Source organism: Centrocercus urophasianus, unplaced genomic scaffold (genome assembly GCF_019232065.1).
Source record: "Centrocercus urophasianus isolate 14NV4802_14NV808 unplaced genomic scaffold, USGS_Curo_1.0 seq_2, whole genome shotgun sequence".
In the NCBI taxonomy this organism is placed as follows: Eukaryota; Metazoa; Chordata; class Aves; order Galliformes; family Phasianidae; genus Centrocercus; species Centrocercus urophasianus.
Window position 1 is genome coordinate 15,361,982 of NW_024884755.1, and position 17,727 is coordinate 15,379,708.

Here is a 17,727-nt window from a genome sequence, read left to right on the forward strand (position 1 = left end):
TGCACGCAGAGTGGCTCCAACTCATCTGCCAGCCATCCCAAAGCAGGAGTGATGATTCCCTGCAGTAGCCCTGCAAGGCAGACCGGGGACATTTGTGCTCCTGAAAGGAAAAAAATAATATACAATATATACATCTTAAAAGAGGTCATTTTCCTATATGGGCGTTGTATGCACGTTCCTGTATGGTCCTGTATGCACGGAGGGTCGGGCACACCGCAGCTCCAGCTCTGCAGCAGCCCGACCTGCGCACGCTGTCCCAACGGAGGAACAAACGGGAGCGCCTCTGCCTGGATTTCCCCGTGCACGACAGCGGGCAGCAGCGGCCAGAGCTGCATTTCGCTCTGCAGACACACGGTGGGGCAGCGAAACCGAGTTCTATCGCTCACAGGTCCGATCTGCCTCCCTACGGGTGCAACATTGGGGTGCTGCCCCTTTAGAGCTATTGCGATACCCACCGGCATCCCCAAGGGGAGCCCAGCATCCCCCCAGAGGACGTGCAGCCCTTGCGTTTTGGTGTGTGGCCCTACGCCCAGCTCACAGCATCTCCTGCCCCACACCACCAAAAGTTGGTCCTCCAGCAGTCACAGCCACCCACTGACTGCACGGGCTCTCCTCCCTCTCACCAACAAATTGTGGCTGATGTTGGGTGATGAACATCTGAAAAGGTGGCGACAGAAGAGCAAAGCAGGGCTTAGGGTCAGTGGTAACCACACCTCCATCACTAACTCCCTTCGTTAAAAGCAGATCTTGCTCCCAGATGCTGTGACAACAGGGAGAGCTTTGAGCAGCTCTGACATACAGTAAAATCCTCAGGGCCTGGGAAGCACAAGCTCTCTTATCCCTGGAGGAAGGGAGGTGGGGATAGGGCTGTTCACCATGCTCAGAGCACCCCAACCTTGCCCTTACCTGCACACACTTCCACCACAGCTGCTCACACTCCAGTTTAAGGCATTGCCCCTCCTACCCAGCAACCAACCCCAGCAGCTGCCCTTTGCCACGCTGATTAACGGCCCTATAGGTCTCCATCCCATGTAGGTCTCCACCCCATTATGCACACAGCAGCCTGGAGGTGCCATGGGGCACCTGCACTGCCCCAGCCCCACACTTCTCAACATCAGGGGGGTTATCACAGAGCAGGAGCAGCTGTCACAGGTCATGCCATTCCCTCTACGAAAAGCTAATCAATCTACACCCATGTTTTCCCAAGGAGAAGCCCAGATAAGACACCTCAGCACAGGTGGTGACCCAGGGACGGAATTCATCCATTCCTGTACTCCATTTCTGCAGGAATTGGGCCTGAAGGAACCCCTCCATGAATGGACTGCGTGCCCTCCAGGGAGTGCTGCAGGGCAGGGACACAGCATGGCCACAAAGAGACCACATGGACATGGGGACCTAAGCATCCAGCCCTGAAACATCTCAGATCCCGAGATGGATGAACCAGAGCGCCACGGACAAGGGGAAGAGGGGGAAATCAAAGGGAGAGTGTTTTGTTTATTTATTTTTTAGAAAAATACACATGCAGATAATATATTCTTTAGGTTTAGGGGAGGGGTAGGGTGGGGGATAGGAGATAAATGCAGCAGGAATGAGGAGAGAGCTCCTCTCCATCAATCACACACAAAGTGCAAACCGGCAGCGGCCTCCCTCAAGCAAACAGCCGTCTGGCAGCAGGGCTGGGAGGGGGGCCCTGCCTCGGGGACCTGCTCTGCTATTTCTCTTATAGGATACACGGGGAAAGCTGCACGAGGAACACGTTCCCATGGAAACCTCCACTTTGGGGACAGCCGTGTCCCAAAGTCCTGCAGCCGCCGTGCCAAGGAGCGCATCGGGACCCGCATCAGAACCTGCTCGGCTGCATAGCTGGGGCTGCACTGATGCAGGCAGAGTGGGAGCAGCAACCACTCCTATTTCTCAGCTTGCTTCTTTCTTGCCTTTTTTTGTTTGTTTGTTTAAGTGACAAAACACATTGCTGGGGTCTGTCTGCTCTGGAAATACACACAGGAGGCTCCGGCAAGGGATTGGGGCTGTTGGCTCCTATTTCTACAGGCTGCCCACGGCGCAGCTCTGAAGTCTGGCGGATGGTCATGCGGGTGTATGGCAGCTCCACACGTGTGTGTTTGGGTGGTTTTGAGCAGCCCAGCTTTGTTCTGGGGGCAGGTTGCCCTCCCCACCTACTCTGGTTGCCGTCTCGCCGTGCCGCTACTCGCTGGCCATCTGCTCAATGTGGTCGCTGAGCAGCTTGTATTGCTCTACAAGGGGAGGGGGAAAGCGATGCTTGGCTCGGTGCCACAGCATCCCAGTGGGGGGATCATCACATCCCAGTGGGGGTGCTGCCCATCACATCCCCCTGCCCAGCCCCACCTTCATCCAGATTGCCGATGGTCGCCTGCTTCTTGAGGAAGTCGCTGCAGAGCTTCTTGGTGAGGCCGAACGCCAACATGTTGTGGATGAAGGTGCTGAGGAAGGACAGAGGGGCTCTTGATGAGGGCAGGGCCACACGGCCCTTCCTCCTCCCCACCCTCCTCTTCCTCGCCGCTGCCCTCTGTGGCAGGCGATGCTCAAATGCGGGCCCCACACTGGGATGCTGCAGGCTGGGATTTGCCAGCGAAAGGCCAGAAGCAAGTCCCAGGGAGAAGCACTGGGGATGCTTTGCCCATTTCCCCAGCAGAGGGGACATCCCAAGCGTGGCACATGGGGTTCCAGCACGCCCTGCTCACCCCAGCTGCCCGAAGGTGATGTTCTCATTGAAGCGCAGGCTGTCGTCCCGCTCCTCCTGTGTCATGTGGCACCACTTCTCCCTGCAAGGCACGAACCCACCTGGCATCACCAATCCCCCCCCCCAGCAAGAGATATCCTGGGAAAAAGTCTTCTACCACCAAAAAACAGCTTTGATTTCACACCTGACCTTCGGAGCCCTCCTTATGGCGAGGGGGAAGAAGCTTGCAGCTCTTGGGGATGCCCATCCCAATCCTCACCTTCAGGCACTTCCCTGCCTGCTGCACAGGGGCCTGCAGATCCTGGAGCCCCCAGCCATGCATGAGGGCTCTCATTCGCCTCCCCAGCCCCAAACCACATCCCCAGCACTGCACTCAAGGATGCCCCAGCTCCCCTTACCCCATTCCCCAGCAATGTGATCAATGCACAGCCTTCACAGGATGGGGCTTCAAGCTTGAGAGCTCTGCAACTAGCTCTAGGTGGTGACACACGTCCCACTCGTGGGACTTTGGGAATAAAGTCACGCTGGGCAGGACTGCAGTGTCACTGTGCAGTGGTGCACGGTGCTGGGGTGGAGCTCAGTGCATGCACACCAGGGAAAGTGCAGCTCCAGGATGAAGCCAGTCCCCTTCTGAGAGGTCACAGCCAAGGGTGAGAGGAAAGGCGAGGAGAAAGGGAGAGGAAGAAGAGATATGTCCATATGGAGGAGAAGGAAGAGGAGAAGAGTGGGGGTGCACGGCGAGCAGGACGCGGTGCTGGGCAGAGATCAGGGAGCTTAACTCAGATGCAGAGAGCAGAAACACAAAAAGGATGAGAGCTCCATGGGAAGCAGCCCACTCTTCAAAGCACTCAAGACAAATCTGCTGTGCTTCTGGCTGGGCGTTCAGCATGGGATCACTGAGCTCTGCCCAGACCCTTGGGCTCATCAGGGGCAGATGCAGGGTTCCCTCCTTCCTTTCCTCCTGCTGCAGGCTGATGCTCCATCCGAGCAAAACAAAGTTATCCTTACCCATGAGAACGATTTATGGCCAAGACTCGAAGAGCCCTCACCTCGAGGGGTTTGCTCACCAGTCAGACGTGCCATGCTCCTGCAGTTCGGAGCATGCCCAGATCCCAGCACCACCGACCCACCTGGGGCTCCCTCCAGCTGGGAGGATTCACTCACAATTATAACACAGCCCCAGTTTGCAGCTTGCTTTGTGTATAGGGGTGGCAAAAAAATCAAGGAGCAGATCTTCCAACTGCAAATGCCCATTCCAGCAACGACAGCAAGCAGGAAGGATGGGAGAGAGTGATGCTTTCTGCACAGACAGCCCCACTTCATGCCCCAAAACCTGCCCAGGACGCAGCTCCATCCCCCAGCAGCCAGATATCCCATTCCCACTGCACCATGCTGCAGGCGGGGGTTCTTTCAGCAAAGCAGCATTAATGGCAGAGAAACCCATTCATTTGCAGCTCTGCGTGATGCACAAATCTCATGCATCTGCTGCTGCCCGGTTTTGAAATGCACACGTGAGGCCCCCCAGGCAGCGTTTGGGGCTGAAAGGACCCCTGGCAGGTGATGTGAGGGAGGGATGCAGACAGACACACACCTCTTCTCCTCTTCCTCCCCAACGTTCCCTCTGGAGCGGCAGCAGACCGACAAAAGTGGCACGGGACAGATCATGCAAGAGAGGTGGATGGAGGGAGAGGGGGAGAAGGACGGACAGGAGGAGGTTGTAAGAGGCAGAGAGAGGGAAAAGAGAGAGAAAAAGAGGAATTTAGTGACACCACCTCCTCCCCCCTCCCACCGCCCCTCCCCCTGAGATGCTGGGAGCGTTCGTTAGTCGGACTCAGCCATCAGAGTAATTGGGAACGGCACCCGGAGCAGAGAGCAGCTGCCGGCGGCGCACGTCCTTGCGAGACATTTGCTGCTGCTAATTTGGGGGCTTAGTCAAAGCAAACGCAGTCCCAGTGGCCTGGCTGCCCACGAGCGTCGATGACGATGCGAAATGAGCAGGGAAACCTTTCTGCTCCCCGAATTGAAAGGGAGGAGGATCCTACCTGGTGGTGGGGGAGCGCTTCCTGCGCTCGCAGTGCACGGCATCGAAGAAGGCGGCGTTCCAGAAGCGGAGGTTGTGCCTATGGGGCAGGGATGGGGGTCAGAGGTGATCCTCCCTCTTTGTGCCCCCCACACCTGCATCCCACAGGCTGGGAGGTGACTCAATGGGTCCAATTGGGGTAAATGAGGGCTTCGTGCTCCCCCCCCACCGGGGTGATCCTATGCTGCCCACCCCCCACCTCACACAGTGTGTAGGCAAGTGGGCAAACCCCAGCAGAAGCCACCTTGCCCGGCGTTACCAAATGGGCTGCTGCTTGAGGTGCATGTACAAGTAGATCTTCTCTCCTTTCTTCTCCTCCTCTGGGCTCTGCATGGAAACTGTGGGGACACACGGTGACATTTGGGCACAGGGAGCTCAGGAAGACACGGCACCAGCCCCCCCTGTGCTCCCCCCATCCCCAAAGCTCCAGCACTTCTTCCACGCTCCCTCCCCGCAGATTCATTTGCCATGCCTGGATCAGCAATGCTGGCTCCACTCACCCGTCTTCTTCAGCTTCTCCTTTGGTTTGTCCTCACCTTCGCTGTGGCACAGAAATCGGTGTTAGCTCCCAAGAAGCGCAGTGACAGCCAGAACAACACCACCCAGACCCCTTGGCAAGGGAAATCTCATGTGAAACATTGCTTCTGTGCCACCCTCCCCAGAGCCAGAAAGACAGACAGGAGATGTTGGTGCCCATCCCACGGGCTGGATCCAGAAGACCACAGAGCAGTGGCAGCATCTCCTGGAACCAGGCATCACCGCCTCAAGGAACATAGGACTCCCATGTCATGAGATGCCCAAAGCACAAAGCACAGGGACCGGCCAGGAGCTGTCTTCCCATGGCCATTATCACCCTACCTCTCTCCCATATCCCCAAGCCCAGTTGGCTCCTGGTACCATCAGCCCACCCTGCCCATCCAACACAGAGGTACCCACTCGCTCTTTTTGGCCACAGGACCCTTCAGCTTGGTTTCCAGGCCCCCAAAGAAGCCTTTGACATTCTCTGTCCTGGCTGATGTGTTTTTCAGCAGCCGCTCTGCAATGTCCTTCTTCTCTGCCAACCAGCTGTTGGCCGACTTCAGGTAGGAGTCAATGCTGCCTGTGGGCTTCTCCTTGGCTTCCAGGGGCAGCGCGTGGGTCTTCCCTGTGGGTGACACCCCAAGAGCTCATTCCCCCTTGGCTCCAGGGATCAGCTCTGAGCAGTGTTACAAAGACAAGAAACCAGAGAGAAACCCTCCTCATCCCAATCCTTGTAGGTTTCGGACAGGAAATCCAGCTTGCCGTGGGGGTGTGACCTCTACCCAACAGGGAATGAAGTGTCATTGATGTCCCCAGGGCTGGGGAACATCTGGAGATCACCACATACCCCCAGCAAGAAGCAAGGACAACCCAACCCAGCAAGGTTTGCATGGCTCTGGGCCCACGGAGGCTCTTTTCTGGTTGGTGTCAGAATCAGCCAAGTTAAACCCAGCTCAGGAACCCACCCATCAGCCTCCCCATACAGTCAGCACGGACAACACCAAGCTCAGAGCCTTCCCATCACCCTCTCCACGCACACCAGCTGCATGCAGAGCACCTCACCCCCAGCACAGGGTGCAGGTGCCCCTTACCGATGTAGTAGTACGTGAAACACATGGTCATGAGGTTCTTGGCGGGGCTGAAGTCATCCATCTGGTGACACCTGATGGAGGGGGGCTCAGTGAGGACCCCAACAGAGCAGCTTTGTGCTCGTGGCTGCAACAAACCAAACCCTCCAGCACTTACTCAAACAGCACCAGGGCAAAGGACTGCATCAGGCGGTAGAAGGTCTGCTCTGACACGCACTTGGAGTTGCAGCGCTGCAGGCACAAACCCAGGGGTTGTGTTATAGCATCACAGCCATCGGGTGCATGACTGCACCGAGATGCCCTCTGAGCTTCCATCCCGCTGTTCTACAGCTCTGCTCTGGAGCGCTGCCCAATCTGCCATCCCAAACCCTCCATCCCCAGCACAGGCACTCACCTGTGCGCTCACGTATCTGGCGAACCACTCTCTGCCCTTCCCATCCTCACCGCTGCACAGCTCCCCAAACCTCGCCTTCTCCTCCTGCTCCAGATCCTCTCTGCAATGGAGGAATTGGGAAATAAAACACCGTTAGAGCTGAGGCTTCCCCTATGGATCCTGGGTGGAGAGGTGCAGGGTGGATGCAGGGAGGAGGCGTGGGGATGGCGCATCTTTTCGGATGCCTTTTGGATCCTCCATCTCCCGCTGCTCAGAAGGGGGGAGGGAAAAGGGAGAAGAGGCAGCAGCTGGAGCGGGAGCTGAGCTGCCAAGATAGGCACTGAGCCCCAGGGTGAGCCCCGATGCCATCCATCACTCTGAGGCTGCTCACCCCCCGGTGAAGATCTTCTCCACGTAGTGCCGCACGAAGTCCCGGCGCTCGGACGCTGCCTCATCCCTGGCCGACCCAGTGCTGTGGTTGGAGGAGAAGGATTCACCTGAGGAGGAGCGGCGGTGGCCCCAGTGCGTGGGGGATTCACCCATGTCGTTCTCGCTGTCTGCCGACTCGGTGGCATCGCTCTCCTCTGCTGTCACCTCCTCCAGGTGCCCGTTGTCACTGGGGACGGCCGGAGGAGAGGGCTCTGAGGGGGCACGGGTGGCTGCTTCGGTGCTGAAGTCGATGAGGTTCCCAACAGGCACATCTGGGGGGGCCTCCATGGCTCTGCAGGAGGTGCGGTGCTCTGGTGGGTGCTCGTCTGCCCGGCCCTCACTGCACCATCAGGAACCAGGGAGGAGGGGATGGCTATGGCAGGTGGGGCCGTGCGCTGGGGGACAGGCTGTCATGGGGCATCTGAAAGGCAGGGGAAGGACAGGGTGACATCAGCGCCCACACGGCGCCCATCAGCAGTTGCACAGGGTAGGCACACGAGGCTGCTCCCCATCAGATACATCACAGCCACGCAGAGCTGGCATGCTTTCTGTGTCCTTCAAGAGGGTTTCTCATCACTTAGCCCAGATGAGCTCCGTGAGCCACACTTGGGATCTGCCATCCCCCAGCCTGATGGGTGACACCGGGCTGCGTCCCCAACTCTCATCTCTGGTGAAGCATCCCCTTCCCTGGCAACAGCACCGAATCCCTGTGCGTGCACTTGAACCCAAGTCCTGAGAAGAGCCCCAAGGACACTGCTGCAGCCACCAGGATCACCAGGCAGCTCAGCATCCAGAGGCTGCAGTGCAGAGGGGCCAGTGAACGCTCCCAGCTGGCTCCCATCCATCCCAACCCAGTTGTCCCCAAGCATCCCAGGCTATGCCAGAACTGGATGCAAGCCAGGATGCACACTATGGACATGCAGCCAGCAGTGCTGTGCAGCATGGGCTCCTCCTGCAGCCATGCCTTGCTCTTCCTCTGCACCACCATGCAAAGGGATGACCCGAAGCCCTGTCCCATATGCCCTGCCCTACAACACAGCGATCCGGCTGGGTGCCAGCATCCATCGAGTCATCACCCATGCACACACAGTGATACTCCAGGAGAACGACTTCGGGGTGCAAGACCTCAAAACTTGCAGTGGGAATCAGCAGAACCCAGGCCAAGGCTGCAGGGCACAACGTGAGGAGATGCGTTCTGCCCTTAGGTGGCCAAAAAGGGTTTAACCTCCTGCTCACCAGCTCATGGTTAAGCACTGTCATAGAGCAGAGGCCACAAAAGCTGCTTTAGATGCTGCACAGGTTGCTCATGCCAGCCACGGGCATCCCCTTGAGCATGCATCGCCCAGAGCTTCTATATTCCCTATGGGCAGCTGAACAATAAATCAGTGCTGGGGGTGACACTGCAAACCAGGACTTGGCTGGAGCCACGCACAGAGAGTCAGCTCTAAGAACTGCTCCTCTTCCAGCAGGCAAATAGGATATCTGGGTGGGGGGGAGGTCGTATGGCCTGCTCAGCTCTGAGAGCTTTCTGGAGGGGAAGGAAAAGGAGGAGCTTTCCTGAGAGGAGAGGAAGCACTGCAATGCCCAGCGGGGGTTACAGCTTCTGGAAATGGGAACAGGAAAAGGAATGGAGGAAAGAGAGCCCCCCCAGCATCATAACCCTGGCTTTAACCACCTCAGTGCTGCCCTCAGCTTAATCTCAGCTGTAACAAGGTGCAAAGCTCAGGACCTCTCACCTGTGCTGTTCTGGCTGTGCTCCCCACCCCAGGCAGACCCAACCCCCTGTGAGCTGTTCTGAGCTGTTGCCCACCCCTGGCCATGCCCCCCCATCACTGCATGCTGTGCTACAGGACCACAGCAATCCCCACGTGCTCAGGGCTGCAAGGCTGCATTGCTGTGCGCTCTGCCCTCTGAGCACCCAGAGGCTTAGCAGCCCCCAAGGAGACCCAGCCCATCTCCCTGCTACTCTGGGAAAGGCAGAATGAAACCTTCTGGCCGTGCATTGCTCAGCCCTGGCATTGCTCCACGCTGCAGCCGTCCGTTCTGCTCTCAGCTCCCGGCTCTCAGCTTGCATAGCTCTGCACGGGGCGTCTCAAAGGTGCACAAAAGCACAGCGGGCACAAAGCTGTGCTCCTGCCAAAGGTTTGCTGCGTGCACTGCAGGGAACGGCCTGTTTGCTCCGTGGGAACAGGTCGGTCCTGTCCCCATTCACTCCCCCCCCCTGCAGCTCCGAGCAAACAGCAGGACGCTCACCTCCATCCAACACAGCAACCCCACCAAGCTGGGCGTCCCACCCCTACCTCTCCTCCTGGAGCGTCTTTCAGCACACGCCAACCTCCTGCCTTACACAGAGCTGGGAACGACAAGAGCTGCTCCCAACGTCCTTGTCCCTGCGCCGGCAGCGGAGACACGCTCCGTTCTATCCGGGTTTAACCCAGCCGTGTCCTTGCTGACTCCGCATGCCCCATTCCTGGCCCCTGTGCTGGGATCTCCCAACCCTCACAGCGTAACACAAGCAAGCTGTGGCCGTTTGGCTCATTATTCCTCCCCCCCAGGTGCTGCGATGTGAAACGCTGCCATGGTCAGTGCGGGGCTGAGACCTCCCGCACTCAGTGCATGCCAGTTGGATCCACCACAGAGCACGAGGGCTGGAGAGGCTACAAGCAGCCTGCAGCCCAGCTCTCAACTTGGCCGTCCCCCCCCCACCTTTATCCCCCCACCTTTATCCCTCAGCCCCGCACGGCAGCCTTTAGAAGGAGCCCCATGCGTCGTGCCAATGGAGGAGCCCACCCTACAGAGCTGAAGGAGGGCAACGACGGAGCACGCAGCCATAGAAGAGGATGGATGAAGCCCCTACCAAAAGCCTGCCCTCACCTGGGGGTCCCACCACGTTTCCCCCCCCCCTCACCTTTACACCCCCAGCTCTTTACCTGCACCCAGCGGCCGCCACGTCGCTTCGCTCGGGGCTCGCGGCAATGGGGATGAATGGATGGATGGATGGATGGATGGATGGATGACAGCACGGGAACGACAGCAACGCGATCCCTCCCTCCGGAGCTCACGTGGGGGCCCCCCCCCCCCCCCCCCAGCTGCCCACGCAGGCACGCACACGGCGCACAGCAGCTGCGGCGCTGAGAGGAAGAGGAAGGAAAAAAACCCTTTGTGCGATTTCGCCACGCTTGGCGGCTCCCCCCCCCGCTCACGATCGCAGCCCGCACCCCCTCCCTGCCCCCCTCCCAATCCCCCCTTCTCCCCTCCCCTCCTCGCACAGCCCGGCTGAGGTACGATGCAAAACCCCTCCTCATCCGAAAGGGTTTTCCCAGCTTTTTTTTTCTTTTCCCCCGCCGCCTTTGGTTTATTTTGGGAGCCCTGATTGCGTTACCTGCGGTTGCTCCGGGAATAAAACAGCAGTGAGAACGGGAAAGAGGAAAAAAAACCCAGATAGAAGGAAGAAGGGGGGGAGCACAGTGAGATATGGGGATGGGGACAGGGGCACGGGGCTCCATCAGCGACGTGAGACCCCACAGAGGGATCGCCCCAATGGGACATCACATACCCGGGGGGGATATGGGGAGGTTTTGAAGCCCTGTGTGCCTGCACAACACCCAAGGTCCCATTTAACCACCCCTTCCCTCTCCCTCCCCCCAGCTTCTGCATCATCCCGCCCAAGCCCAAAGCAAAGCCCCCACTCCTGTGGCAGAGCATCCCATGGGCACTGCAAACCCACTGCATGCTATGGGGAGCAGAACCCCCTCCTGGGGGGTTGGGCATTCATCCCTCTTGCCCCAGAGGGCAGCAGGGATGTTGGCCATCAGTGGGATGCAGCTCCATGCCTGCCCAGCCCCATGCTTGGGGAGACTACAGCTGTCCTCCACCTATGGGGGAAATGCTGTGGCTGAGACAAAATCCAGGCTCAGTGGGAAGCCGAGAGCATCACTAATTGATGGTCTGCTGAGGATGATTATTGTAATTAACTCAGACGTCAGGAATTGCAAGTGACATGTAAAAACACAGCCCAGATCCTGAATTCTTTATATAACAGCATCAGGAGGGCTTTACTGCCTTCCACTCACCTGCTCCTGCTGCACTGGTTTCCATGGGGTGCTTGCATGGATCCCATGGGCACCCACACACCTTGGGGTGCTTGTAGGGATCCCATGGGCACCCACACACCTCGGGGTGCTTGCAGGGATCCTACAGGCACCCACACACCTCGGGGTGCTTGCAGGGATCCTATGTGCCTGCAGCACTGCTCTGCCCTCAGGTTTGGGGGCAGTCAGCTGCTCCACCCCCATGTTCTGGGGATGAGGGACCTGGGGGTGGCTGTGGCTGTCACCCACCAGAAGTGCCCTATTTTCCTCCCAGCTCAGGAGTGCCTCTTTCATGGAAGAGGCTATCAGGCAATTTTTGCTCCATGCCTGCAAGCTAAAAACTATGCAGGGCAGCAGGGCTGTGCATTGTGCAGGGGAAGGTGGTGACAGCTCCGGAAAGCAGGCAAGATCTCAGGGGCAGGAGGATGTGATGCAAAATCCTGCTGCAGAGACTGGGACAGAGCGAGCATAGGAGGAACATGACCATGTGCCAACCCCAACAGCACCTGCGCTGCCAAGGATGCCCCAAAGCTGGCCCTGCATGCATGCAACCTGTATGGAGCCTCTGTGTTTGCACCCAGCTAGGAACCAAATCTTGCAAAAAGCATACAGTGTGGTGCAGTGCTGTCCTGCACATTATACTGCATTTCCAATACCCCCCAGCTCAATGCAGCTGCATGGCGCTCACCCTCTGAAAACGCACAGCCTGAGGGGTTCAGCTCAGATTTGCAAGGTGAGGAAGGCGTCAGGTTTGTAGGTTGCACCCAGCAGCATCTTCCCTGGCTTTCTCCCAGCCCAGAGCACAGCACAGAGCTGCCCCTGTCCCTTCTGTCCCCGGGCCCTGAGCACCTCCCAGCAGAGCCCTCCTCCCCAACACAACCGCAACCCCGCGTTGCGACACCGCGCATCGTTGTGACACTCCAACCACCTCCATAAGCCGTTCTTCCAGACGGGCCCCTCTGCAAATCCCTCCTAATCCAATCTATTCAGTGGCACTAAGCTGCACCCTGCCATGCCCGACGCCCTTATATTGGCACAACAGTTGGGAAAATCCTCTTGGTTCCTTGTTTCTGGGAAGCTCAACCTGCAGCCGGGTGCAGCACGGCGGTGCAGCGTTGCAATTTATGCATGGGGGGAGCAGAGCAGCTGCTTATATAGCCTTCGTGCAGGGCTGCAGATGGCTGAGCTGCCCTGTGCTTGCATTCTGCATCATGCCTGGCTGCTTGCAAGCACAGTGCAGGAAAGCAGGAGGCCCGTGCGCGTGCTGCATTTGCACGGTTGCATTGCAATTGTGCACAGTGCCGTCAGTTGGGTCCGTCCTGCTGGGATGGACAAAGAGCAAACACAGAGCACAAAGGTCTGCGTTCAGCACCCTGCTATGTGACGGCAGCAGGGAGGATCCCAGCAGCAAGATACACCTCTGCTGTGCAAACCCAGTGCTGCTGTGCAAACCCATGGGCACTGCATGTCATTGGGGAGGTGCTGGTGGAGGAGCAAGTCATAGCTACGTGTCCCTCAAAGCCCAGCTCTGCTCTGCAACGAATGCCCACAGCTGTGAGATGCCCTGTGCGCTGTGTCTATGAAATGCACACACATTTCTCAGCCTTGAGGAACAGGGAGAGGCCCAACGTCAGCACGAGGTGCAGATGGAGCTCCGGTGTTGGAAACCCAACATAAAATAAAGCAAAACAGGAAATAGCTCCGTCAGCAGGGAGCTGCATCCCTTACGGCTTTGAATTCAAAGCTTCCAAACTCACCAGCTCCACACCCAAAAAGAAGAAAAAAGCCCTGCCAGCGCTGCCCCCAGCGCCCCACGCAAGGATTTGCTCTTTACCTGTAAGCACATCCCTGAGCTGCTCCTTCCTGCAGGCACAGAGCAGCATCCCCTGTGTCCCAAGGCGTGCAGAGCCTCCCTCCCCAGGGCTGCTTCTGCCAGCATGTAATGCTGCAGTGAGGGATTGAAGAAAGAAATGAAAGAAAGCAAACAGGGCGGGTGGTGACGCAGCCGCCAGCAGCTCTTTTCCATCTCCACAGGTGCCAGCCCTGCTGCAGGATGCTGCTGGGAGCTCCAGGACAGAGCCACCCTTGTGCCACCAAGGAAATGCAGATCCCGTGTTCCACATCATGCCCCCAAGTGCTAAATGCCATCCTTGTGTCACCAAAGGGGTGCCAACACCACGTGCCACCAAGTAAGTAACTCCAGAACCCATTTCCCCACCCAGGTGGGGATGCAGACCCGGGGTGCCACCCCTGTGCCACCACAGTGCTATTAACACCTCGTGCCACCCCTGTGCCATCGGGGAGGTGACATCCTCCAGCGCCCATTTCCTCACCTACAACCCAGCCCCGCTGCCCCCCCGTGGCTCTGCCCTCCATCCCTCCCTCTGCCACGCATTGCTCCATCCTCTCCTTTCACCACAGCACACAGCACACACCCCCTTCCAGCTCAGGGGAGGAAAAACAATATTAAACAAAAGAGCAGCTTTATTTCTCCCTGACATTTAATAACCTTCATCACCCAGCAGCTCAGCAGCACTTTCCCATCCACAGAGCCAGGAGAATGGAACGTTCTGCTTCTGTCGACACCGAAGGAGGGATTTGCAGGGCTTTATATGAAGGCAAAAATAATATCACAGTGCCGTGCTGGTGCTGCAACTGAGCAGAGCTCACAGCTGCTGTCACCCTGTTGTAAAACAGCTGGAAGCAGCCCGACATCTGCATCCTGCAACGTGAGCCTGCGGTGGGGTGGCAGCAGGGTTTGGGGCAGGGAATCCCAACCTGAGGTGGGGTTTTGCCCTCTGGGACCCTTCCAGCTGCACTGGAACAGCCCTGAACGTTTGTGAGCTCTGCAGCTGCCGCAGGAGCAGAGAAACAGAACAAAACCCTGAGGTCGGATCGCAGCCAAGCGCAGGGCTGGAACAAGGAAGAGATAAAATCCGCCTGCTGCAGAGCTCAGGCAAACAACTGCTTATCAGTGCCTCAAGGCTCCGGCCTCGGGGGGAGCACTGTTCCCTTGTGCTCATGTGAAGGTTTCTATTTTCAACCCTGCCACAGCCCTGCAGTGCTGTTCCTCCCTCTGTCCAACTCACGCTGTGCTTTGGGTGGAAGCAAAGGCCCTCGTGGCAGTGGGAACATGCTGCTTGCAGCTTCCCCACCACCAACAGATCCCATATTTGCTGGCAGATCTGCGCCTTGCTCCATCTCCACCACCACCAGCCCAGAGCAATGCAGAAAGGTGCAGAGGGCACAAAATCATAGAACCACAGCACGGCTTGGGTTGCAAAGGAGCACAGTGCTCATCCAGCTCCAACCCCCTGCTGTGTGCAGGTCACCAACCAGCAGCCCAGGCTGCCCAGAGCCACATCCAGCCTGGCCTTGAATGCCTGCAGGGATGGGGCATCCACAGCCTCCTTGGGCAACCTGTGCCAGTGCCTCACCACCCTCTGGCTGAAAAACTTCCTCCTCATACCCAACCTAAACCTCCCCTGCCTCAGTTTAAAACCATTCCCCCTTGTCCTGTCATCATCCACCCTTGTAAAGAGAAACACCTGCCCTCAGGTGTTGTCTGTGGGCACCAACCTGGGGCTGCAACAGTGCTGGGGAGCAGCCAGAACTGATGCTGGCATCCCAGGGGCACCATCAGGCTCCTGGGGTCTGTTTGAAAATAGCACATTGTGTTGAAAATAGCAGGATGAGTGAGCTCAGCTCAGTGCCAGCTGACACAGCTGATCCCTCAGACTGTGCTGCCACCTCTCCCAGCCCAAGCAGTGGTGGTGTGGGAGCACCGCAGCAACGCATTGCCCACTCTTATTTCGGGAAGCACCATTCCTCTTCTCCTTTAAGCCTATGGATTCTGCTGGCAGAGCCATGATGGAGCAATCCAGTGCTGCAGCTTACCTGGTCTGCAGAACATCCTCCCCCAAGGCATAGGCTGCACCCTGCAGGCTGTGCAATCGGAGAAGAACAAAGAGGGAGAGGGGAACCACGCTGCACAGCACCACTCAGCTCCACACAGGCTGCCTACAGCCACCCACTTATCCCCATCACCTGCTGACATAGGGAGGATGGGGCTTCCTGATTGCCTCCAGCTGCCCCAGGGTCAGGAGCATGTTTGCCATCCAGCCCCTCCTTGTTTGTTTTTAATTAGCAGCAATGCGAACAGGGCAGCAGCAGCAGCGCTGTTGTGGTGACAGCAGAGCTGTGTGGGCTGTCACACCTCGCCCCCATGGGATAAAAGCAGGGGTGGGTGGGTGAACATGGGCAGGTAATGGGGTTACTGCAAAAGGGGCAGGGTTTGGGGGATGGGATGGGATGGAGAGACGTGGGGTCAGGGCAGCAAGCAGAGGCAGCTGCGGGGAATGATTCCTCTCCCTCGAGGTGAGGCATGAGGAGGTGAGAAAACAGGGAGAAGCCAACTCCAGAGCACAGCACTGCAAAGGGAGGTGAGACACGAAGGGAGAGAAGGAGGAGAGTGACTCCAGATATAAATTTAGAGCAGCTTGCAGCCTGCCTGGCTCAGAGGCGACAAGAAATGTTTGCAGTGGGGAGGTGTTATCCCCAGGTACCGGAGTGACAGACTGAGATTGCTGGTGGGGAAGGGATGATGGCACAGAGCACACGGAGCATCAGGCATCTCCCCTCCACACTGGGGCTGCAGAGAAGGAACTGCATCAGGCTGGCAAACGAGATGCTTATTGAATAATTCAGAGCAGCTGACGGCAGCAAACCCAGCACCTCCTTGACCTCCGCTGTCAGTGTTTTGTTTCTCCTCCCAGAAGTGTCATCTTTAGCACAGAGCTGCTCTCCATCGCCCCAAGCAGCATCGTCCAGGTGTGGTAGTTTGCAAACCTGCACGCTGGGCTTCCCAGGTGCCCCCACCCTCACATCTCAGGGTGCAGAAGTGAACGGATACCAGGGGTGGCCCAGGGGGTTCAGCTCATCCTGGGGATGCCCCAGATGCCCTCAGTGCCGTAGACATACATCGGGGTGGCCAGACGCAAGCAGACGCCAGTTTGCCACGGCGTGCAAGGCCTCAGGATTGGAACATTCAGGTCCCGGGGGTGGCAAGATCCCAAGAGCACACGGTTATGGGATGCCCGGACCCGGGGTGTTTGTGTGCTGCGATGCCGATCGCCGGCTGCTCGAATCCCGGAGGCTGCGGCCCTTGGGGCGGGCGGCCGTTCGCAGTCTTATGGCGCCCCCTTGCGGACGCGCCGCAGTTCAGCCCCGCTCCACCGCTCCCCCCCCTCCTCCCCCGGGGCGGGGTTGCGCTGCGGCCTCCAGCCGCGCTCCCGGCTCCATTCCGGGTCACGCGCAGAAAGTTAATTAACGCACGAATGTGTCAGCGGGGACGGCTGTGTGAGAGCAAAAGGCTGACAACTGCAAAGAGCCGAAGAGAGATCGCACATGTCTTTAATTAGCCGTGTAGAGCTTGCTACTAATTAACCTTTTGCATTAAGGATGGGGGGGGGGGGGAAGAAAAAAAAGCCAAGCCCTGCTGGGAAGCTGGGTGAACAAACACGCAGTGAATTACTCATCGTCCTCCCAGAGGCAGGGAGCGATGCAGAGGAGAGGAAAGATGAGTAATTCCCCATTTAGGTGGCTCCAAACATGGGGAACCTGGACACAGCAGCCACTGGGATGAGGAGCAACACGGGCACGGTCCTTCCTTTTTCCCCAGCCCCCATGGCAGCACACATCTCCCAGCAGCCAGAAGAAAACAGGTCAGAAGCATTGCATGGAAGAGGAACGGTGAGACCCAGCGCATCCTTTGTGTCACATCCATGCTGTCCTGGCTCCAGCTGCCGCCTGCAGTCGGGTGCAGTCAGAGAAACTGATTTTCAGGCCTGTGGTTGCAGCATTAAAAAAGAAAAAAGGGAGAGCCGCCTTTCTGGAACCAACAATCTGAGTCCTCATTAAGGTAATAAAGCCTTAATGGCTTTTTTAATCAAGCCGAAGAGGAAGAAGGAGCATTGTCACAGAGGCAAACAGCCCCAAGAGGAGAAGGACAAAGACCAGCTGTGACAGCACCCACTCCAGTGACTGTCAGCCCATTGCTGGCTCCCCCAGGGGCTGGAGAACTGGAGCAGGGCTGGCCCTGCCTGCCCCAGCTGGGTGGAAGCTGCTCTGTTCTTCCTCACGAGGCGCTGAGCTGCCTGCCCCAAGCAATCCCCTGTGTGAGTTGCTTTGGAAGGATTGAAGTCAGCATTTGGGAGCTGCACGTGGCTGCTGTTCAGAAATCTCCCACTTCAGAAATCACGTTTGTGATCCTCAAAGGCCAAACATACGCTAGGAGTTACTGGGTGCTTACTTGAGAGTGTTTTACTGCTTTTCTCTGCTGAGGGATTGAAGGACTGCGGGACCGTATGCAGAACACATAAAGGAGGGGTCAGCTGAGCCTTTGGAACATTAACAGATGGCATCAGAAG

The 17,727-nt window shown here is 57.8% G+C and overlaps 1 protein-coding gene across 4 annotated transcripts; it reads right to left on the bottom strand.

Moving 5' to 3' along the window:
• Positions 1–1,524: 1,524 nt before the first annotated feature.
• KIAA0513 (KIAA0513 ortholog) lies at positions 1,525–10,234 on the bottom strand. Of its 4 annotated transcripts, XM_042821426.1 has the most exons (13): positions 10,139–10,234; positions 7,171–7,629; positions 6,801–6,900; positions 6,564–6,637; positions 6,410–6,480; positions 5,736–5,943; positions 5,300–5,340; positions 5,059–5,137; positions 4,762–4,839; positions 4,311–4,340; positions 2,721–2,801; positions 2,365–2,459; positions 1,525–2,252 (listed from the first exon to the last, which is right to left on the bottom strand). In XM_042821426.1, exons 2-13 carry the CDS (start codon positions 7,494–7,496, stop codon positions 2,203–2,205), a joined length of 1,233 nt encoding a protein of 410 aa, XP_042677360.1. In that variant the 5' UTR covers positions 7,497–7,629; positions 10,139–10,234; the 3' UTR covers positions 1,525–2,202. The 4 variants fall into 4 exon arrangements, with proteins under 4 accessions (XP_042677360.1, XP_042677357.1, XP_042677358.1 ...); XM_042821423.1 differs by lacking the exon at positions 4,311–4,340; XM_042821424.1 differs by lacking the exons at positions 4,311–4,340; positions 10,139–10,234 and adding an exon at positions 9,509–9,612.
• Between the last annotated feature and the right edge of the window lie 7,493 nt (positions 10,235–17,727).